Raw genomic sequence first — 24471 nt, 5'->3', positions numbered from 1 at the left:
GAACACGTAACGTCTAAATATCTCCGTTTTCGTCGTGTTGGACAGTTTATCTTCCAGTGTCCTGTCCCTCCACATGCGAAACACTCATCATTCCTTTTACGAATCACTCGTAATGCCGCAATCTCGTGCTGCAGTTCTTCAATCTTCTTCTCAATGCTGCTTATCTCCTGACTTTCGCACGCGACCGGAGCTACTGTTCGTGTCATCAACTGCCGCGTCACCTTTGCAAGCTCACTGATATCCATAGGTTGCGCGGCGTGTACCAGTCTCAGCTGCTGGGAAACGGCAACTGGCACGCTCTCGATAAACTGCGACGCCAACAACTGTGCCTCCGACTCCTCATCCAGATTTGGCAGCGCGCGACGCAGCAACTTGGTAAGCTCGACGGCCAGCACCAGCGGATCACCATCGATCGGCAACTTCGCCACTCGGAACTTCTGCAGTGCTTCTTCTCTGTCCACTGGGCTATCGAACTCCACGATCAACCTCTCCGTGACTGCCTCCCATGTCGTCTTACCGCCCGCACCGTCCAGGCTGTCATATACAGCTTTCGCTCTGCCTCTCAGCAGCGTCCCCAGCACCACCGTCTTCGCCTTCGGCTCCTTCACTCCCACCAGCTCCGCCACGGCTTCGAACTCCTTCAGGAAGCTCATCACATCTCCGTCCTCAAATTCCTTCGGCCATGGGATCTTCATCCTTGGAGGCAGCGACACCAAATGTTGTGAATGAGAACACAGGTGAGGACAACCAACTATGTATTTAGCACAAATTACAACGTTACTTGGTAAAATACAAAAACCATGCTATGATACACTATTTGCAAAATGTTCTTCAATTGCCTCAGGCTTCATTGTTCCTGGATTTTCACACAAATTGCTTTTTATTTCTGTTCTTCTCTTCTTGATCTTCTCAATCTTCTGCTGTCAGATATTCTATTCCTTACTCACCATATATACTACTTATGTTGATATCAGTAGCTCACACCACAGTACAAATGGTCATGTTTTAATTCATTCAACTTGATATCAATTTAGCATATAAATCTACATTTATTCTTCAATTGTCGGAAAACACACAGCTCGACAAAACGAGGAATCGGATTGACTAATCTCTTCCTTTACAGTTATACATGAGATTTCTTCGATTTGCTGTAGACTAATTAAGTGGTTGATAACTTAATTACATATATAACCTGAAATGTGACAATTTGCAAGATAAATTCACTTTGTATTGTTTGTTTGAATCTTCTCATTGATGTTTAGGGCTGCCACTGGTCAGTCTCTAATTGTCATATGTGCATACTGTATGTATTGCCTCGATATAGCCTAAATTCACAAGCATTGTAAACAAAGATGGATAGTGGCTAACAGTGGAATCTAGGACGCACGTTTCGTCCTATTTGGGACTCATCATCTGGATGTACCTACATTTCAGAGTAGATGTCCACTCTGGGATTCCAACCCAGCAGCGTTCTCTTCAAACGCCATCACATTATCCACTCAGCTACTGAGTCCTGATAGCCACCTGCTTGTGCAATGGGGTGAAGTTTAAATTCACACTTTAAATTCACTTCACTTGTTTGTTTGAATCTTTCCATTGATGTTAAGGACTGCAATTGAGCAGTCCCTAATTGGCATATATGCATACTGTCCCAAATAGGACGAAACACGCATCCCGGATTCCACTGCTAGCCACTATCCATCTTTGCTTATAATTTTCAAGGTAGTTTAATAAAGTCATAAGTTACTTACTGTTATATTGCAGCCAGTGACTGAGCACTCTGTATTTTGAATGTCTTCACAAACAACATCACTCGTGATATTCATTGAAGTGTTCATGTAATGCATCATGTTTCCAGGGATGTTTTCAATATCATTTGTTTCATTACAAACTTTAGTAACAGAAAAAAAAAATTATTATAGTTTCATTATGATACTGATACATTCATGATAAAGTATGAACCAGTAAGAAAGATTAAACAGAAGTGGCAAACTTATGAATATGAACAGATTTTGTAAGCTATTATCTCGAATCAATCTGGTCACACATAATATACTTGTTAAGAACATTTATATAATCAGAAGGGGTTTTGTGAAGATTTCAGTGAAGATTTCAGTATTTTCATAATTGAAATCATGAGTCAGTTGAAGCTAGACCACCAGGGAAAACCTGGAATCACTGGACGGCCGTTTCGTCCTATTGTGGGACTCCTCAGTGGCAGTGCGCATCCACGACCTCGCCTCGCGAGATTCGAACCCAAGACCTACCAGTCTTGCACCAGAGCACTTAACCGATAGACCACTGAGCCGGCATCCGATGGTGTTTATATCAACTTGTTTATGTCAACTATGAAAAATAATGGGTAATGTTTTACATGACTAAGATTATGGTAATATTGAAATCCACTAATGAACATTATGCGAGCTTCTTTATAGTAAGAGATGACATTTTGTCGGTTAGTGAAATTGTTGTAAACAAGAACACAAATGGGGACATTTTCGAATGTAATTGAATATAAAATTATAGAACATCTTAGTACCATACAGTAAATACTTCATTTACAAAACGTCAATCAATCATCTCAGACTTCATTGTCTCTTCGTTCCCACACCAACCATTATTTGTTCTTGTTCTTTTTCCTTAGATCTGCTTAACCTTCTACCTCCAGGGATTTCACTTTCGACTGATAATATATACTACTTATATGTATCAACATCGGTAGCACACACCGCAAAATAACTATTAATAGTTTTAAGATCAAGTATCCAAACTAATGTACAATTAGATGGAATGAAAAACAGGCTATCAAATTTCTCTTGATTAAATAAACACTGGAAAGATAGATCAATAGTGACTCAAAACCTTAACTCAAACATTCTGAACATGTTTTCTATTATCAGAAGGGGTTCGGTGAAGATTTAATAATTTTATACTTCAATTTATGAGTCAATGATATGCTCACTAGTGACTAGCTTCAAGAGGTATTTCCTGGAGTTCTAGTGAGAGGCAGTAACCAGTGAAGTTCAACCAGGTCTGTTGGGAAATAGTAACTCACTGAAAACAATGGTGGATGTGTCACTCAATTTCATGGATTAGTTGAAGTTAGACATTAACACAACTGAATGCGGGCCGGCACTGTGGTCTAGGGTTTAAGCGTTCGCGCGCGAGACCGATAGGTCCTGGGTTTGAATCTCGTGAGGTGGGATCGTGGATGCTCACTGTTGAGGAGACCCACAATAGGACGAAACGGCGGTCCAGTGCTTCTAGGTTTTCCATGGTTGTCTAGCTTCAAGTGACTCATGAATTCAACTATAAAATGTTTATCATTATTTAATCATAAGAGGAGAAAATAACAGCAGGAACATACGATGAAAAATCTTGCATTTAAATGGAAATTTTGTAAGTAACAATAACAATGGTTTAATTCAAAAAGTATTGTTTGATTGACAATTCGTTACCCCTACTTAAGATCAACCAACTCAAATTTATCAGTACGGGGGTTGTGCAAATTGTTGAGTTTTTGATTGAGATCATGAATCGATCATAGATTAGTTGAAGTTAGACATTAACACTGTTGGATATCGGCTCAGTGGCCTAGAAGTTAAGCGTTCGCACGTGAGACCGAAGGTCCTAGGTTCGAATTGCGCATGCGGGATTGTGGATACGTACTGCTGAGGAGTCTTATCCTAGGACTAAATACCCGCCCTGTACTTCCAGGTTTCTACTGATGTTCTAACATTGATCGACACATGATCTCAATCAGCAACTCTGAATTGTCATATATGAAATCCTTAATCTCTGCAAGAAATCCATTATAGATTAAGATTTCCTTTGGATAATTGTAACATAACATATTGAAAAGTTAGGACTATTTCATGAATACAATTTATGAACTGATATAGAGTTAAATAATAAAATTTCATTGATTCAATTAAATTAGTCAACCATAAAATGTTAACTCATAAGGAAGTAAGAGATTTTATATAGTTGAAATCATGAGTCAATTGAAGCTAGATCGCCAAGGAAAACCTGGGAACACTGGACGGCTATTTCGTCCTATTGTGGGGCTCCTCAGCAGTGCGCATCCACGAACCCGTACTCGCGAGATTCGAACCCATATGCCCACTAGTGACTGACTTTAAGAGATATTTCCTTGAGTTCTACTGGGAAGCAGTGACCAGTGAAGTTCAACCAAGTCTGTTGTAGAGATATCAACTCACTGAAGACATTGGTGAACGGTTGCTCAAACTTCGTGGATTGGTTGAAGTTAGACATCAACACCGTTGGATACAGGCTCAGTGGTCTATCGGTCAAGTGCTCTGGCGCGAGACTGATAGGTCCTGGGTTCGAACCTCGCGAGGTCGGATAGTGGATGAGCACTGTTGAGGAGTCCCAGAATAGGACAAAACAGCTGTCCAGTGCTTCCAGGTTTTCGATGGTCGTCTATCTTCAATTGACTCATGATCTTAACTATATAAAACTACCAAAATCTCCACAAAACCCTCTTCTGAAAATTAAAAGATTATTGAATTTATGAACAACTGATAATTAAAATTCTGAAATTATTTCCTTACATGTAAGTGGACTGTATTCAATCAAAGTACCAGATTTTACAACAGTTGGTGGAATCTTTATGACAGTGAAATATTTTCCATTAGCTTCATAATATACTTGAAATAACAAAAAAAGTAGAGCAATTAAAATTAGCAAGTGAATGAACAATTCTTATAAAAGTAAACCAGATTATACTATTACCAAGAGAGTCGGTTGGAGAGCGGTAAGAACAAAAGAAGTATATTCATAATCCAAGAATGAAGTACTATCTCTCTGGGGTTCGACGGCACCAACGTGGTTCACATAATTGAGCAATATCTTCGGTGATAATACTTCCCGTAGCGGTAGGAGAAAAACCCAATCTTTAGAGAAGGATATCTCATATAACTCGTGGATTTCTGTTGCCCAAAACAGCATCTCACAAGTATAGAGCTAACATATAGAAACTACCTACAAAATACCACTGATGATTGGCCTCAAGCACTTATATCTTGGTCACTGCGTTCACTCTCACAACTCACCATGAAACCCTTGACCCAGTTTATTTTTCCAGACACCTCAAGAACTATCCTTCTATAGTGTGGAAAAAAAGAATTCAACAGTAGCTCTCATACCTCTGAAATGATTTGTTGGTAATCAAATCCCTTATTCCCTTTTTAATAATACCTATAGTTTCGTCATCAACCCTAACCTTCCTTCCAATAGAAGGAAAAAATAACTGCCTAAAAGTTACCTCATTGTGAATTATTGTCTAGAAAAATTCAGTCCGTTATATGAACTACAAAGTGAACAATTTTTTATAAGCATTCTATTCAAATAAACAAGGTTCATTTATCATTGTCAGTTACATATATAATTCTGTGGTAGAGAATCAGTCAGTTAGTCAGACACAACGTGGAACTTCGTACGTACGTACATCAGTTCGAGTTGTCATACCACATTAACACAGAAATGCAGTTGTCGATTCAAATCTCATAGTGGTAGAAGTAGTAAGAGTATAAGCAGTAATTGGAAAGATTAGGGTTTGAAGATGTTATTCAAGGAGTATAATACAGTGAAAGAGAAAAAGGATAGGGACATGAAGAATTCAGAAGATTAGAATTTGGTAGAACACAAAGAGTGGATGCACCTACGCCATTGCAAACGATTTTGAGCCATGTCATTCAAGGTCTCTAACCAGAGGTTGTTATCATCTCTCGGATCCCAACCAAGTAGTCTACACCTATCAACATGGCTCAGTCCAATTGTCAACGACTTCATGCATTTTTGCCACATTTTGGTCTGACCGCCCGTAGCTTTCTTTCAACCTACTCCTACACCATGGAACATTGCACGTCGGGGCAGTCGGTGTTTGGGCATACGTAACACGTGTCCCAGCCATCTCAACTGATGAAGTTTTACTACATCATCAATCGATATGGTGGAGAATAACTTTTACACTTTTAAGATACAGACAACTGGATAGAGTAGTATAAGTTTTTCTACCACCTTATTCTTTACTTAACGTTCAGTAAAGGAAATGCTAATGCTAATAACGTTTTATTTCAAATCCAAAACAGTCCTAAGATAAATTACATTTACATTCTGATGCCTAGTTATGCCGTCATTAGATAAGATAAAAGACAAAGTGAATGTGGATGAGATAAACTGAATCTGAATAAATAAAACTTGAACAATGAAACATTAACAAAACTCAACATACATTCGTCATCTTTTTCTGTAAATTTGCCAGCTCGAAGCATTAAACCGTCTACCTTGTTTTCAAGTGAATCAGGAACCTATAAAGTAGTGTATATTTATAAAATCATGAGAATTTAGTTCTAACATTTACCATTTGTATGGAAACTACTGACACAGTATATGACAGACCTTTAGCAACTTAAAACATGGTCAGAAGTCTGGGATTCCGAGCCATATATTCTTCTCTTTGATATAGATGTTTATGAATTGTAGGCATTAGGAAGTTTACTTATAATTTCCAGAGACAAATGTATCACAAACACATTATATGATTTATTAAACTGAATAAGTGCTTTACTATACAAAATCTGATTCTAAGACTGATACACAAGCTTCCTATATATGGGAGAACAACCGGCTGCCCCAGTAAGAAAGAAGCTTTACGAACTAAAGCTTAATCGAAGGATAAATATAAGATTCACCTTGGAAACAGAATCAGGCAACAAACTATCGTTTATGAATGTATTCATCATCAGGACCAACATAGGAAAACCCGAGACTCAAGTTTATCAGAAATGAACACTAGTCAAATACTCGATTATTACAGCAACAATCCAATGACCGACAAATTAAGTTGTATATAAACTCGATTCAGAAGAGGGGGAACGTATCAACGAACCTCCATTATTCGGAAAACTAAAAAGAAGCACCTGATGGATGTATTTCGATAAGATCTATACTAAAAAAACGTCATCAAGAAATGTCTATCGAATCAATCACTAGGCACAGATTAATTACAAAATTAACCAAACGGATGATTCTACGCGATCTGAAAAACGTCTCCGAAACCACAAACCGATTAATAGTGCTACTAGGAATAGGTGTAGCACACAAACCCAAAAAATCTTTATAATCAATATTATGTAGTTCAAAAGACACAATAACAAACAGAGACAAACCAAACTGATCTACAAAATTAATTGTAGCAACTGTGTGAAGCACTAGGTAAGATGAAGTCGCCTATCTACTACGTCCATGCCCACATGAATATAAGCTAGCGGTAAAGCGCCATGACATAACTCTCCTCACATTAGTACATGCGGACAGTTTTTGAAATTATTTCGATTAAGCAAGAGTCGAAATGATGAACACAGGTAATACAAATAGTGCTAGGAAATTCTTAGAAGTGTAGCACTGTGATAATGTATCAGTCAATAGATTTCTCGACCCGTTTTACCAACCAATAAAGTAAAGGATAAACAACCTCAAAGTCAAAGGTGAAGATAGTCAAAATAAAAATGAAAAAAAAACAGCAAAACGGCTGTATACAAAACAATGTACAGCAATCAACCAAATTCGAAATCAACAGAACATTTTTCGAAAAGTGGCCTATGTCTCATTCGTTGAAAAAGGAAACCGAATCCTGACCAGTCTCATGAACTAATCATTAGACTGATGTTTATTTCGTCCACTGTATCAATAAAATCACTCAAAATGTTTGTTTTAAATTAATATAAATTAATGTATCGATCATGGATGCGTACTGCTGAGGAGTCCCACAATAGGACGAAATGGCCGTTCAGTGCTTCCAGGTTTTTCATGTTGGTCTAGCTTCAATTGGCTCATGATTTAAACTATATAAAATTACTTAAATCTCCACGAAACCCCCTTTTGATAATGATCATATGCTCACTAGTGACTGGCTTCATGTAGTATTTCCTGGAGTTTTAGTGAGAAGCAGTAACCAGTGAAGTTCAACCAGGTCTGTTGGGAGATATCAACTCACTGAAGACATTGATGAATGGTTGCTCAATTTCGTGGTTTGGTTGGAATTAGACATTAACACTGTCGAATGCCGGCTCAGTGGTGTAGAGAATAAGCGCGCGCGAGCGAGACTGATAAGTCCTGGGTTTGAATCTCGCTAGGCGGGATCGTGGATGTGCACTGCTGAGGAGTCTCAAAATCGGACGAAACGGCGGTCCAGTGCTTCCAGGTTTTCGATGGTGGTCTAGCTTCAATTGACTCATGATCTCAACTATATATAATAATTAAATGTTTTTGTAATGGTGATATGCAGCTAATCTTCACAATGATAAGAAAGAACCATATTTATATCTGACTATAATTATTCTATTACATAATTTGTGTTCAAATTACACAAAAGGGTGAATAATTTAAGTAAATTGAGTTAAGTATTTCCTCTTTATTATTATGATGTGTGGGTGAGAATGATAATGATTGGTTGTTTTGTTGAGTCAGGCATTTGGATAGTGTGACAAGTGTTATATGTGTTATATCCTGACTGTTATTGATTGACTGTTCCTTGTTGTTGGATTGTGTCGGATTTTGGTGTGGAAATATATTGACGATCTAGTCAGGTTAATCTCGTGTTCTTGATCTGAGTTGTGTTGAAGTCCTGTAGAATAGACACTGGGTGGGGAATCTAGTGTAGATATTTGTCTAAGGTAAATTAACGTCCCACATAGGTGTAAAAAGTGAAAGGACTGTTATAACAAGAAACCCTAGAGTTATAACAAGTATCCTTACCGTTTATAACATATTATTTAGCTTACCTTTTTAAAATAGATCGATATGTTCCCGTTAGCATATAGAACACAAACCACTTGAGCTGAAAATTGGAGAATAGACTATTAGAAAAGCTCATTAAATATAAATGAAATAATCATTTTGAATGAAAAGATAGATGGTGGGTAGCAATGGAATCCAGGATAAGTGTTTCGTCCCATTTAAGACTCGTCAGATAAATGTAACTGCTAGCCACTACCCATCTTTATGTATAATGCTTGGGACTTAAGTCAATATCGTGGCAATCTGTACAGGATGCACATATGTTAGTAAGAGATTGTTCATTTGAAGTCTTAAATATCAATACGAAGATTCAAACAAACAATATCAAATGAAAAGGAAAATTTTAGTGTTCAAATATTGTGATATATTTGAACTTACCATGATTTTCGATATTATTTTCCTTGTTAGAACCTGAATAAGACCATTCGATTGCCAAATATTCATCTATAAATTAGGAATAAGTTAATGTATAACTGAATAATAAGACTAGTTGTAATAACCATTTATTCTGACTGAGAGTATGATTATCATTTCAACCTTCCGTTTTCTTATAATCTCTTCAACTATGATTATCATCATTATTAACGTTGGTATCATAATTATCATGGTCATGATTATCACTTTCACCAATCTATCCATTCTGTACTTATTTATTTACTTACTTACGCCTGTTACTCCCAAGGGAGCATAGGTCGCCGACCAGCATTCTCCAACCCACTCACTCTGTCTTGGGCCTTCCTTCACAGCTCTATCCAATTTTTGTTCATTCTTCTCATATCTGTCTCCATTTCTCGACGTAATATGTTCTTTGGTCTTCCTCTTTTCCTTTCGCTTTCAGGATTCCATGTGAGGGTATGTCTTGTGACGCAGTTGAGTGATTTCTTTAATGGTTCTAATACATGTTTACGTCATATTCACGTCCTCACTTTCTCTTTCTCCGTCTCTTTCTCTCTCAGATAACCTATTCATTGAACTTGTATAAATATGTATAGTGATTATAATTGTCATACAAAGTCACCTTCACCAAGAATAACTTGACATTGACATATTCAGACCTATTATGATTTTGATTGTACTAAAAATATTTTGCATTGTTTCCTTTGTACTATTTAAACTTTGGTCGATTTTGATACCGGTTATTTGTTTACTCTGAAGAAGTGGCTTACATTATGTTACGAAACATCAGAAGTACAATTTTGTACTCATTGGTATATACTTAATTACTCATTTACGCCTGTTAACCCTCGTCGAGGAGCATAGACCGCGCACCAGCATTCTCGATCCAATCCTGTCTCAACCAATTTTTTCCAGTTAACATTCATCCTTTTCATATATGCTTCTGTTTCCTAAAGTAATGTGTTCTTTGACCTTCCGCTTTTCCGCTTCCCTTCACCATTCCAAGTTAGGGATCGCCTCGTGATGCAGTTTGGTGATTTCCTCAATGCATGTCCGATCCACTTCCAAAGTCTTTCCCTAATTTCCTCTTCAGCTGGAAGCTGGTTTGTCCTCTCCCATAGTAGGCTGTTGCTGATAGTATCCGGTCAGTGAATGTTGAGTATTTTGAGTAGACAACTATTTATAAATACTTCTGCCTTCTTGACGATGGATGTAGTAGTTCTCCATGTTTCAACTCCATACAGTAGGACTGTCTTGAAGTTCGTATTGAAAATTTTCACTCTGAAATTAGTTGACAGTTGTTTTGAGTTGCATATGCTCTCCAGTTGTAGGAATTCAGCCGTTGCTTTGCCAATTCTCGCCTTTACTCATTGGTATATAACAGAAAATATATTGACCATTAACTTTCTACCTAATGCTTAATCTATTTGAAAGTATCAATAATACATTTCTAAACTTTATGGTCACTGAGAGGTTAAAAATATTTGTCTAGAGTATTATTATTGGTTGACCATTTTATTCAACTGTAGATGTTATTTTTATACAGATCTGTAAGATTTTATTTGTGAAGGTTTTTCTTTGATTGTTGTGTGACTTTCGGGATTAAATCTGATCATTCGCAGTTAGATGCACTAAAGGGAAGTCCTGATAGTAGTTTAGTAGTAGTAGTAGTAGTGTAATTTTGGCTTATAGTTAGTAAAGTAGTTCGGGATATACTTTAAGTTTTAATCTAGGTTTATTAATGCTGGTGATGTCGTTCAAAATAACGATGAAAGCTTCATGACTAAATCTTCTAGCTCAGAGAATAAAACTCCATCAAAATCATCCACCTGAGCAAACGAATTTTCTCCACTATTTCAATTTCAATCAAGTTCTTAACCTTTCAAATCATAAAGTTTTTTATACTTACCATTGTTTATCGTTTTTATTGCACTCCCAATTAGTATTCCATTGAAAGCTTTAATTATTTCTGTCTGATACATATTCATCCAATTACATCCTAGAAGTACAATCCATTTAAAACTAATAATAAATAACTAGTAATTAACAAAAAGTAATAAATTAGTAGTATTTAAGAATTTGGAAAAGAAAATTTTAAATTCCTTTTCTGGTTACCGTTTTTTTAGCGAGTTAGTTGGGATGGGGTCGCTAATCTTATACCCAACCCTCCTCCTTTATCCGGACTTGAGACCGGCAGTAGCCTCCGGAAGAGCTACAGGAGGAGGAAAGCACCCAACTGTTTCACAAGACAAGCCCTCACACCGAGTCGTCAAAGTCAAAGGAGTACAGGAAGACCAAAGAACACATTACGCTGAGAAATGGAGACAGACATGAGAAAAATGAACAAAATATAGATAGAACTGTGAAGGAAGGCCCAAGACAGAGTGGGTCGGAGAATGCTGGTCGGCGACCTATGCTTCATTGGGAGTAACAGGCGTAAGTAAGCAAGTAAGTAAATTTTTAAATGTTCAAAATAATTCTTTTTCCTTATGGACTTAACAGTACTTCTATGCCATATTGCTAAAAAGTATTTAGTAGAAATTCACTTGGTATTGTTTGTTTGAATCTTCTCATTGATGTTTAGGACTGCAATCGATTAGTCTCTTATTGGCATATGCCAATCCTATGAAGACTGCTTCGATATTGCCTTAATTTACAAGCAATATAAGTAGTATGCCCATATGCCAATAAGAGATTAATCATTTGCAGTCCTGAATATCAATGGAAAGATTCAAACAAACAATACCAAGTGAATTTAAATTTCACCCCATTGCACAAGTAAGTGGCTATCAGAACTCAGTAGCTGAATGGATAACGCGATGGCATTCGAAGCGAACGATACTAGGTCCGAGTCCCGGAGTGAACATTAACTCTGAGATGTAGGTACATCCAGCTGACGAGTCCCAAATAGGACGAAACGCACGTCCTGGATTCCACTGTTAGCCACTATCCATCTTTGCTTATTTATTAAAAAGTCTCCTTATGATACAGATGACGTGAACTACTCATTACCAGTTTTTTTAATGTTTACTGATGAATAATTAAAGATGCTGACCATTTAAAGTCACTTAGGATTGAACAAAATACCTTATGGCGTAAATTCCTTCAGAAAAATGATTGCACCGCCAATTAATTCATAGAATTTAGATGTTATTCAAAAACCAGACACCTCAACACTGGTTAATAACCAGTGATTATTTCATCTCAGAACACTGCCCGTTATGGCTTTTAAAAGGAGAATGCAAAACAATGACTAGTTCAATACAGGGGCATTTAATCAACTATGGACACATCGCTCCAAAGTAGTCTTCTTTTAAAATAATCTCCATAGTAGAGGGAATTGGATTGATAGCGGGTTGAATCAAAATCTTATGCACTGCTAAGGGATTGGCAATCCACCAACTCAAGCCCGAACTTTACTTGCAAAAACGATATATCCAACCTCTTGTCCTTCCCTTTTGTAGTACCCCTCGATTATTGCGTAACCTTATTTGATAATGAGAGTCTCGAATCAATTTATGATGCAATCTTTTCTATCCTTCTATAGACATAAATTTTCCACGATAACTCCGCCTGGAGCCATTCTGGGGTTACTGCCGATCCCTAGCTCAGATAAAGGACGTTGTTTAGGCATGAGGTTAGCAACCCCATCCCTTAGAAAACATCCTTTCTAAAAAACACTAACATCAGAAATTATCTGAAGCATTTAGACCGCCCTGCGAGTTGAAGGATCTTTTTTTCGAAGTATTATGAAATCTCATGGTGAAAACCAAGATTGTTCGAAAATCTCACAAAATTCATCGTTTTCTCATTCCTGTTACTATAACAATTACTCTTGTTTGCATTCCTTTTGCCGTCAGTTCGATCTTCTGGACCTTCTGCTGCCAGGCATTCCATTTTTGATTGGTGTTACATACTACTTATATCTATCGAAATATGTAGTATGCACCAAAATAAGACCTGGTGGTGCTTGGACTATGTGAAATCCATTAGAGAGAAAACAATAGATTCAAGAGAGCTGTTGTTGTGTTACGGTCATGAAATGGGAGTGGCCATTAGACAAAGCAGAAGTAAAAAGATGGAAGGACTAAACAATATACCAGTTATGGCATTCGAGTCAGATAATGAAGTGACTGCGAAAATGTCGTATGGCATCCCACAAACATTCGTTAGGAAAAACAAGTACCAGCAGATTGAAAAGATGGTCACCTCATCAAGATACTACAGAGAGTAGATCTCAGTGAGTGTAAGAGATGCAGAGGAATCACGCTACATTCAGTACTAGTCAATAATCGTAAGTGTTGCTCAACCGAATGAAAGACTCGATAGACTTCAAACATTGAGATGAACAATCTGGTGGTCGTACGAATCGATCATATATCTACTGAATTGAGACACTGTGGTTGGTTGTTGAACAATTAATTGAATGGAAGTCATCGCTAAACATCGAATTACTTGGTTGTGAGGAAGTATTCGACAACATGAAAAGGAGAATTTTGTGCAATATTCTTCGACACTATTGGGTAGCCGAGCAGATCGTCACAGTCATACGGAACTCTGACGACTGATTGTACTTAACTTCCGATCATGGATAGCAGTCCACACGTGCACTTCAAGTAAAGACAAGCGTCAGACAAGGTAGATCAACTTTCCTCTCCTGATTGTTGATTGGATTATGAAGTGGTCTACATCTCAGAAGAGGTATGCACTATGATGGGTATCTCAAACACTGATGGACAATCTGAGCTTCGTAGACAAATTGGTCCTGCTGTTGCATATACAGGAACAAACACTAGTGAAGAGAGATAGTGTAGCAGAGATCTCCAAAGTGACAGACATAGGCGTTTACACGGGAAGAAGTGTAATACTCAAGTACCAAATCTCATTGGATGGAGAATTTCTGGAACAGGTGAATGATGCTACTTACATGTTCAGTATTATTCATAAACAAAGGGGATGTGATGTAGATGTGAATGTAGGGATTGACGAAGCAAGGACAACACTCATACAAGTGAAGAATATCTGGAACTTAAAACAATGGTCAGGCATCACTGAAATCAGAATTTTTAGCACCAATGTTAAAAGAGTTCTGTAGTAGGGTGTTGAAAGTTGGAGAACTACTCCAACCATCATCAAATAAGTACATGCATTATTAAACATTGATCTTTATAAAATACTGCAGATCTATTTTCCAGACACTATCAGCAACAACCTACTATAGCAGAGAATAAATCAGCTTATATTTGGGTTGTAAACTAGGAAAAAACTTTTGAGGTGGATCAGGCACATTATACGGAAACCATTAAACTGAGTCAAAACGCAATCTCCAATTTTGTATTTTCAAGGCTAAAATAAGGTAGACAGATCAATTGAATTTGCGCCAGGAATAAGAGGCAGATGTCAAAAGAGTAAATAGCATTTGAAAATAATTGGAAAGTAGGGCACAGGACATTTAGTAGGCGATGCCTGTTCGGTGGCCTATGCCCCACAAGGAGTATGAAGTATAATTAAATAAGTAATCAATAGAAATAATTTGCTGGTTAGTTGTTTAGCAATTGTAAAATCAATCATCAATATCATTCTAAAAGAAATTAATGTTGTTCTTGATGGAGTTTTGTTCTCTGAGCTGGATGTTTTGGTCATGGAGCTTTCATCGTTCTTCTGAACGACATCATCAGCACAAACTTCGGGCAGAAGTAATGTTGTTAGTAAGACGTTTACATCTCTATCTCATCTAGGAAATAATACTTAAGTCAAGTATTATGTGCGAAATCCAGATTAGTTATGAAGATTTTTCCGACAGATACGAAACGTTATTCTATGACAAGGAATTATCGATATCACATTCAGAAATATGTTCTTTGATAATGTATCAGAAAACTTGATCTAATTAATTTCAGTAGTCAGACTTACCATAATCAATTGTAGATCCCTTGTAAGATCTAATTATTCTGTCTGTTTCTAACATATTGACTTCAGAGGATAGGCTTATAATACCTAAAATCCAAAATATTATTGAAAATCAAATGATTTGGATTCATAAATGCTACAATAGTTAAAATTGTATTCCATCATATGTGTCTTCGAAGCAATGCTCGTTTATCCTGGGACCAGCGAGTAAGTAATGCAGTTGTTAGGAAACAGGTACTAGGTAAGGATGGCTAATCGGTTGATGAAGTAGTGAAACTTCATCAGTTGAGATGGCTGGGACACGTGTTACGTATGTCCAACCACCAACTGCTCCAACGTGCAATGTTTTATGGTGTAGGAGTAGGTTAGAAGAAAGCTAAGGCCCCCCAGACCAAAACATGGCACAAATCCATGAAGTCACTGACAATTGGACTGAACCATGTTGGTAGGTGTAGACAACCTGGTTGAGATTCGTGAGATGATGACAACCTCTGGTTAGAGACCTTGAATGACATGGTTAAAAGTCTTTTGCAATGGCGTAGGTGCATCGACTCTTTGTGTTTTCCAAAATCTTAATCTTCTGGATTTTTCATGTCCCTTTTTTATGTTTATATGTTGCAAAATATTCGGTACAGTTTCATCTTTTGGCGGCCTGTTTAAACATCTGGGCTACCTGTTCCTGTCATCTAGATATTTCAACAAGTTATTTAATTTTGTTTGTTTTTATACATCATTATGGATAATAATTGCACGACCTATTCAGGTGCGTTTCTGAAAAGTGTACAACCTATCGCAGTAAAGGTTACAGAAGGCCTAATCAGAGATATTATGGTTGCTGGCATTATGCTGCGAGAAGAATGTACATTATTCAGATGTCGATTGTCTGGGCTGCTAACTTCTAACTGGCGATCACTCAATATTTATTGTCAGGAAGGACGAAGAAGTAAGAAACGGAAACTTGTTGAAGTACTTTGTGCTGAGAATTCTATAGTGTACCAAAAATATAATATTGAATAAAGCTAATAATAATAATAATAATCTTTTAAATTCAATCATCTCCATAAATCCCCCTACACTAATCAATGTATTCAACAATGAGTGGTTTTAAGATATAACTACTGGTGAGAAGCTGTGACCATTGGAGTTCAACCATGTGAGGTGTGAGAGTTTTATCTATAGTAGACAATGGAAGATGATTGCGCAATATCGCGAATCGACTCAAGTTAGACTTGCACATCATTGGATGCTAGCTCAGTAGTCTAGAGACTTAGTGTCTTTGCTAGATTGAAGATACTTGATTCAATATCTGGATGTGTAGTCATGGATGCCTAGCATTGACTGTTGTACTAAGATTGGCCGGCTGGCCGGTTCTTTCGGGGTCTCCAACAGTGGCCTAGCGAAGATCGGTCCAGGTCTAGGCCTATCGTACCTGACAGAAGTATTTTATTCCACTGTTAGACTATGCATATAAATCCTTGTCAATAACTTTGATTGATTGTCACTACTTTTATTACTAATAATATCAACCTTATTATGAAGTATATTCATCTGAATTTGTCTGAATGCTAACATAGAAACATTGAATTATGTATAAGAAATCAAACGAAAGTTGAAATATCTGAACGGGTTTTTGTGGAGATTTTTAGTAACTATATAGTTGAAATCATGAGTCGATTGAAGCTAAACCACCTTGAAAAACCTGGAAGCACTGCAGGGCCGTTTCGTCCTATTGTGGGTCTCCTCAACAGTGTGCATCCACGATCCAACCCAGGACCTATCGGTCTCGTGTGAGAGTGCTTAACTTGTAGACCACTGAGCCGGATGGTGTCCAACGTTGTTAATGTCCAACTTCAACCGATCCACTAAATTGAGCAACCATTCACCAATGTCTTCAGTGAGTTACTATCTCACAACAGACCTAGTTGAAATTCACTGTTCACTGCTTGTCACTATAACTCCAGGAAATATCTCGAGAGGCGAGATCGTGGATGTGCACTTCTGAGGAGTCCAACAACTGGACAAAACAGCCATCCAGTGCTCCCAGGTTTTCCATGTCGGTCTAGCTTCAATTGACTCATGATTTCAACTATGAAACTTGAAATAGTTTACTTTTTTGTATGATAGAAAGTGATCTAATAATAATTAAACAATTCATTGATCACTGGGTGGTGATCAATGTCATGCATGTCAATTCCGTTTTAGTACTGATTGAATGCTATCGATCAAGTTGCAATGTAGCCACTAGTCTAGGTGGTAACATCTCTGACTGTGAAGCTGGGTGACATGGGAACAAATCCATCAGGGAGCACTAGTTCCCTCAAGATGACAGGTACACCTTGCTAACAAGTGCCAAGTAGCAAAAAACCCTGGTCCAAGATTTCCTATTGATCACCTCCAACCACCATCTTATCTCAACATAGTACATGCAGTTTCAAGCCACCTAGACTAGTGGCCACATTGCTACTTGATCGATAGCATTCAATCAGTACTAAAACGGAATTGACATGCATGACATTGATCACCACCCAGTGATCAATGAATTGTGATTACATCTCAGTCCTATAGGAGGACGATCGCAGCCCGAATAGCTCAGTGGTAACGTCTCTCACTGTGAAGCTGAATGACACGGAATCGAATCCATCAGGGAGCACCACTTCTCTCAAGATTATAGGTACACCTTGTTGACGAGTGTCAAGTAGCACGAAACCCTAGTCCAGGGTTTCCCGTTGACCACCTCCAAACGATCATCTTATCTCAATCATTAAACAAAAACAACAATATAAATCAATATAATATACTAAACATACATAGAAATAATCAAGACCTATTAAGAATAATAGTTCACTTACCATTCATTAATATTTCTATAGTATCATATGGTAATCCATAATAAAAAAATTGAAATTTTGGCTTTATAATCTAAAAAAAATTTTTTTTTATTTTTTGTTTTTTTTCTTTAAAAAAAAACCGAAAAATTTAATCACTTACCAAAGTTTCTTCTTCATTAATGATTGTATAGGTAGCATTATTAAATGAGATTGGACATAATTGATTGATTTTAATCAATTCTATATAATAATAACGATTAAACTATTAATTATTATTGATTATTATTAATAAGATGATAATCAATAAATCAATAAAACTTACTTGATTGATTGATTGATTAGAAAAAATTAATTTTTCATGTATCATAGTAAAATGAATATTATCGATTAATTGATAAGTTAATAAACAATTACATAATAATAGTAAGATAGATAGAAACCATATTGATATGATCCAATTCAATTTATGAAACATATATTGATCTATTTATCTATACAAAAAAGAAAAAAAATATATATATATATAAATAGAATGGATTGAAGTAATAATCTTACTAAGTTACTTACTTACTCCTGTTACCTTTCGTGGAGGAACATAGGCCGCTAATCAGTATTCTCCATCCAACCCTCTCCCAACCAATCCTTTCCAGTTCCTTCCAGTTAACATTCATCTTTTTCATATCTCCTTCTATTTCCCAAAGTAATGTGTTCTTTGGCCTTCCTCTTTTCCACTTCCCTTCCGGATTCCAAGTTAGGGATTGCCTCGTGATGCACATTAGTGATTTCTTTCGATGTATGTCCTATCCATATCCAACATCTTTTCCTAATTTCCTCTTCAGATGGAAGTTGGTTTGTCCTTTTTCACAGAAAATGTTGCTGATAGTATCCGGTCAGTGAATGTTGAGTATTTTGAGTAGACAACTATTTATAAATACTTCTGCCTTCTTGACGATGGATGTAGTAGTTGTCGAAGTAGGACTGTCTTGACATTCGTATTGAAAATTCTCACTTTGAAGTTAGTTGACAGTTGTTTTGAGTTCCATATGTTCTTCAATTGTAGAAATGCCGCCCTTGCTTTGCCAATCCTCACCGAAGTAATGGGCTCCAGTATCCTGAAGGAACAAATGACGTATGAATCAATCGTTGGTCACCGGCTACCATGGGACTGCATCTCCTCACGATGCTCCACTGCCTTGTGGATCAGATCTTTCGGTCAAAGGCTCCGGGTGTGGCTCCCTAAGAAAACCACCTGCTTCGGTCTGGGCACCTGGGCAGTATCACAGCCTTCATACAAATCAAATGAGATTCGTGCGGCGCATATGTACCTGGTGCTTCCTTGTACCAATATTTATGCGCTTAAATAAATAATAATAAAAACCGAAGTAATAATCATTCCGTATTATATTATATAATCAATTATATAATTAAATATATACTTGAAATCATGAGTCAATTGAAGCTAGACTACCATGGAGAACCTGAATGCAATATATCACCGTTTCGTCCCATTATAAGCCTCCTCGTTGGCAGTGCGCATCCACGATTCCGCCTCACGAGATTCCAACCCAGGACCTAATAGTCTCGCGCTCGAACACTTAACCAATAGACCGGTGAACTGGCTGTCATCCAACGGTGTTAATGTCTAACTTTAACCAATAAGTAGATATCATTACCATGTTCTGATTTGATAAATTAATATATTTGTAATATCTGAATGAGAAAATAAATTAGATTTGTTTTGACGTTTCGCGACTCAATGTAGGCCGACTTCTTCAGAGAATCAATAACCGAATGCTCTGAAGATGATGGCTTACCTTGAGTTGCGAAACATCAAAAAATAATATTATAAATATATTATATAATCATTAATATAATTCATAAATAATACAGTTTAGTTACTTAATCCTTAGAAGAAGAAATAAAATTTCTCTGATATAGACTAATTATAATCTTCAAATTTGTATTGTTCTTGTTGAACCAGCCAATAGAATCTTTTCTTTTGTTGTTTTTTTGGTTTTCATCTAAGAAAATGGTTGTTTTAATTGAATCCAAGTAAACATGACCTTGAAAAAGAGAAAAAAATGTTTTTTTTAAAAAAAATAAAATAATTTACTAGAAAATACCAATCAAAGGCGGGGGGGGTTGTTTACTCATTGATTGTATACTCATATAGGTATTATACATTCTTGAAGATGAATACTATTGATAATAATAAACTTTTTTTTTCTTTTTTTTTGTTTTTATTTATAAACATTGAAGGTCAACTTAAATTTTGTAATAGTAAATATTTATGTGTGATAGTTATAGTCTAATTAACACTTTGTTTATTTGAACTTACTTCATGTTATAACGTGTGGTTGCGTACGTGCCCTATTTGATAGATGAACGTACTGATTCCCGTCAATGAGAAAGAAGTGAATTATCGATTAGAGCAATGATACATGAAAAACTGTATAAGCAGTCTTGAGTACTTATCAATCCTGCTATCTGTCTAGCCCAGTCAGTTAAATCCACAACACCAATAATAGCCTCTGAATACTTCACTTTCTCTTGAAGATTGAGCTGATGATGTTGTTTAGAAAAGTAATAAAAGCGACATGACCAAACTATCTGACTGTTATAAATTGCCCAAATATTACGTATTGCGATAGGACTACACGAAATCCTACCGATTGACCAAATTCAGATATCCTAGTTCGACCCCAATACTGTTCCCCAACTCCAATAAATCAGAACACAGCCGTTAAATGAGAATTGTTTATGGGGTCAGCAGCAGAACAAAAATGGTTTACAGACAAGACATATTTATACAGTTAAGATGACTATTAACAGTAACCAATGGAAAGGAAGAACATGTAAAGGTTATAATTAGGACAACTCAAAATTGACCAGTAGGAAAACGACACGTGAAAGTCATAGTTAGGACAACTGTAAATAATGGCCAATAGGAAATAACATGCGAATTATGTGAAGAGTCTGAAAACATACCACTTTACATTCGAGATAATTTTTGGGATATTCCTATGAATATCCTAACACTAACTCAGGGAACAAAACTACAACAAGAACTTCTAGTTCTATCTCTTCACTTGAAATTCAGGGATAGGGTTTTCTGAATATACTGTTCTTCCAAATTTTTGACTTTAAATGGTCATTAAACAGAATGTATAGGAAATTAATAGTAGTTGCTATTGTAGCTGTAAATAATTCCTCAAAATTAATAGCTTTTTAAGTGTTCGACATTGGATGCTGACCACATTAGTTTTAGTGGACTTGTTTAGCTGAAGGCGTTCGATCATGCATCCGCACTAGATCACGTTATAACACAGCGTGGGAAACATCTCCTACGATCATTAGCCAGATTGGATCAGTCACTTCTCGATATATTGATAACGCATCAAATATATCTTCCAACCTCTTCGCTTTTGACTTCTGATTTTAACTGGGTGAGGCACGATTCAATTATAGAAGGTGTTGCTGGTAAAGAGTTGTCAAACTATAATACTGGTGGTATTTTCACTATTACGTACAACGAAAAATGAACGTCAGTTTATTTTACTCCATTTAATTGACATATGTTGATATGAAAAGGGTAAATTAACAGTGAACTTCAAAAGACCTCTATTCACGTTCCTTTTTTTCATTTTCAAATGAATGAGAGTATTTAATAGAATGAGTACAATGAAGCATTATGATCAATTTTGTTAAGTTCGCTACTTGATTAACGCAGAATATGGTATAAAACTACGGAACTCGAACATATAGAACCCCACAGCCTCAAATCAGAAGACAGAAGAAGGCTGGAGAAGTGCTAGTTGGGTAAGAATCAAAATGTACAGAAAATCACGGGTATTTATAGATATTAAAAATATAATTCAGCCAATCCGCAAAGAGGAATGTTTTGCTACTGTCCATTAGTAGCGTGCCATGTTGAAATTCTAGAAAGCCTCATCACGTTCTGATTGGATGGAAATTCTTCGGCTCCTTTAGGACCTCTGGAGGCTTCATCATCGTTCTTGGGAGCCGTCCCAACACATTCTTTTACATGGTAATTTTTATGTGATATGATTTATCATGTTTAAATTGAATCTAAATAGCTATTAAATAAGAATTGAGACCTCTATTTCACATGATCGGTTGTTAACAAGGAAAAATCATTGAATATACTAATTATACTTCTAAACTTGCCTCAAAATATCATATAAATACACTTGAGTTGATTGTTCAACATTAATGCTTCTCTCATGGAGGAGCATAGACCAACAACAAGCATTCTCCATCCTACCCTGTACTGGATAAAACTTTCCAGTTGCTCCCAGTTGTTATTTATCTTTTTCACGCTCCCAACTCCCGACACAATGTGTTCTTTGATCTGCATCTTCACCGTTTCCCTTCAGTATTCCAAGTTAGCGCTTGCCCGTTGATGCAGTTTGGTGATTTTCACTATGTATGTTTCACCCACCATTTCCATCAGCTTTTCCTCATTTCCTCTTCAGTCGGAAGCTGGTTTGTTCTCTCAGACAGTAGGCTTTTGCTGATGGCGTCCGATCAACGGACATTGAGTGTCTTGCGTAGACAATTATTTATAAATACTTGTACATCTTTGATGATGGCTGTGGTAGTTGTGCAAGTCTCAGCTGCGTACAGTGTGACTGTCTTGATGTTTGTATTAAAGATTCTCATTTTGATATTGGTTGACAGTTATTTTGAGTTTCATGTAACTTTCAATCGTAGAAATGCTGTCCTTGCATTGCAAATCATTGCCTCCACGTATGCGTTTATATCCTCCTTGTTCATCAATTCTTCTACCCAGGTACGTGAATTTTTCCGCCCCTTCCAAAGTTATTGAAGGTTACTGGAGAGTTGTTCGACAGAATGTGCATCACAATCATGAGTGTAATTCCTTCACGTACGAAAACAATTCCTGAATGTGCAGGTTAACCGATACGGAATTTGAAACAGTGTGACCTCTTCTGATTTTCGAGACAGTAGTATCCAATATTGTTCACTTGATTTAACAATGTTATGGGAATCGTCTTAAACCACAATATGTTTTTAACATGAGTCACAAAATGTTCTCTCAGATCAATCTTCGAAGTGAGCAATGTGACTACTTATATTGTAAATAGTAGGTGATTACGTCAAATTGAAAGATCACATTATGTCACTTGATGGATTTTGTGAGTACGTAATCGATGAAGAAAATTATCTTCTTCGCAACTGCTGATCAAATGAATTTAGCAGCTCGTTTTCTTGATGCTGTTGGTTTTGATGGGGCCTACCAAACCAAGAACAGAAGTTTATTTTTGAACCAAATAGTTGCATTGGATATGAATTCAGTAGCAATACCTGTTTGTATAGCCTTCATGAGTTACGAAACATCTGCTTTGCTGTCACAACTTCTGTAATTCTTCATGCACTCAACTAACAATCGAGAGTTGGTTGGTATTGCCACAGATGACTCATTTTTGAAAGCTGCTACCATAGCGCAAGTGTATCCAAACTCTAACCATATTTTATGTCGTGTACACCTCATTCGCAATGTTATAAATAGGAAAAGTTATTCATTGACTGACATTAACCTTAAACTCTAATTGTAGAGACTGCTGCCTGAAGTTATACAACTATTCTTCCGTCTGATGTTCATCCCAAAAGTGGATAGGTAAATAAAAATATTTATACATGACAGTCTTTTATACTTTCCATAGTTACCTTTCATTTATTGAAGCATCAAAAGGGAATTTTTACCGATATATAAGAGATTAGTCGTTGCTTAAGAAACGCAAATGGTCCAATGAGTTTAAGTCCGCCGCAACATTCCTTGAACAAAATAATACGAACTTTGAATTTTGAAGCAGCACAAACTTTATACAAAAAGCAACCGTGCTAAGATCTAAATTCAGTGTGTTTCTTCAGACTGGATATTGGATGGAAGTATGAGTTCAAAAATACACAGCTGGATGTTTTTTACATTGTTCACCCAGACAAATATAGGCTTTTATTTATTACGCCGAAATTAAACGTTGGTATAACTAAAACATGAATTGATACTATTGACCTGTATCTCAGAGTTGATGTTCACTCCCAGACTCAAAACCAGTATCATTCGCTTCAAACGCCATCGCGTTATCCACTCAGCTACTGAGTCCTGATAGCCACTTGCTTGTGCAATGGGGTGAAGTTTAAATTCACTTAGTATTGTTTGTTTGAATCTTCTCATTGATGTTAAGGACTGCAACTGTTCAGTCTCTTATTGGCATATGTGCATACTGTGCGTATTGCCTCAATATAGCCTTAATTCACAAGCATTATATGCAAAGATCGAGTCCCAGAGTGAACATCAACTCTGAGATGGAGGTACATCCAGCTAAAGAGTCCCGAATAGAACGAAACGCGCGTCCTGGATTCCACTGCTAGTCACCATCCATCATTGCTTATAATGATTGTGAATAAGGGATATATCGATATATCGTGATCTGGTGCGGATGCATGACTGAGCACCTTCAGCTAGGTG

General features: G+C 36.8%; 1 protein-coding gene across 1 annotated transcript in view; it reads right to left on the bottom strand.

Moving 5' to 3' along the window:
* Smp_163060 (hypothetical protein) overlaps nucleotides 1-15173 on the bottom strand; it is a 17830-nt gene extending 2657 nt beyond the window's left edge. The window contains exons 1-7 of the mRNA XM_018791842.1: nucleotides 15133-15173; nucleotides 11129-11218; nucleotides 9202-9267; nucleotides 8808-8863; nucleotides 6257-6332; nucleotides 4575-4670; nucleotides 1752-1891 (exon numbers count right to left, since the gene is read on the bottom strand). Of these exons, the coding sequence (XP_018645064.1) occupies nucleotides 1752-1891; nucleotides 4575-4670; nucleotides 6257-6332; nucleotides 8808-8863; nucleotides 9202-9267; nucleotides 11129-11207 (513 nt within the window). The 5' untranslated portion in view covers nucleotides 11208-11218; nucleotides 15133-15173. The remainder of the gene's footprint in view (nucleotides 1-1751; nucleotides 1892-4574; nucleotides 4671-6256; nucleotides 6333-8807; nucleotides 8864-9201; nucleotides 9268-11128; nucleotides 11219-15132) is intronic.
* Between the last annotated feature and the right edge of the window lie 9298 nt (nucleotides 15174-24471).

This window comes from Schistosoma mansoni, assembly GCF_000237925.1.
Source record: "Schistosoma mansoni, WGS project CABG00000000 data, chromosome 1 unplaced supercontig 0071, strain Puerto Rico, whole genome shotgun sequence".
NCBI classification, from domain to species: domain Eukaryota; kingdom Metazoa; phylum Platyhelminthes; class Trematoda; order Strigeidida; family Schistosomatidae; genus Schistosoma; species Schistosoma mansoni.
Note: the sequence above shows the minus strand (reverse complement) of the source record. Positions and strands in the feature narration are given on the sequence as shown.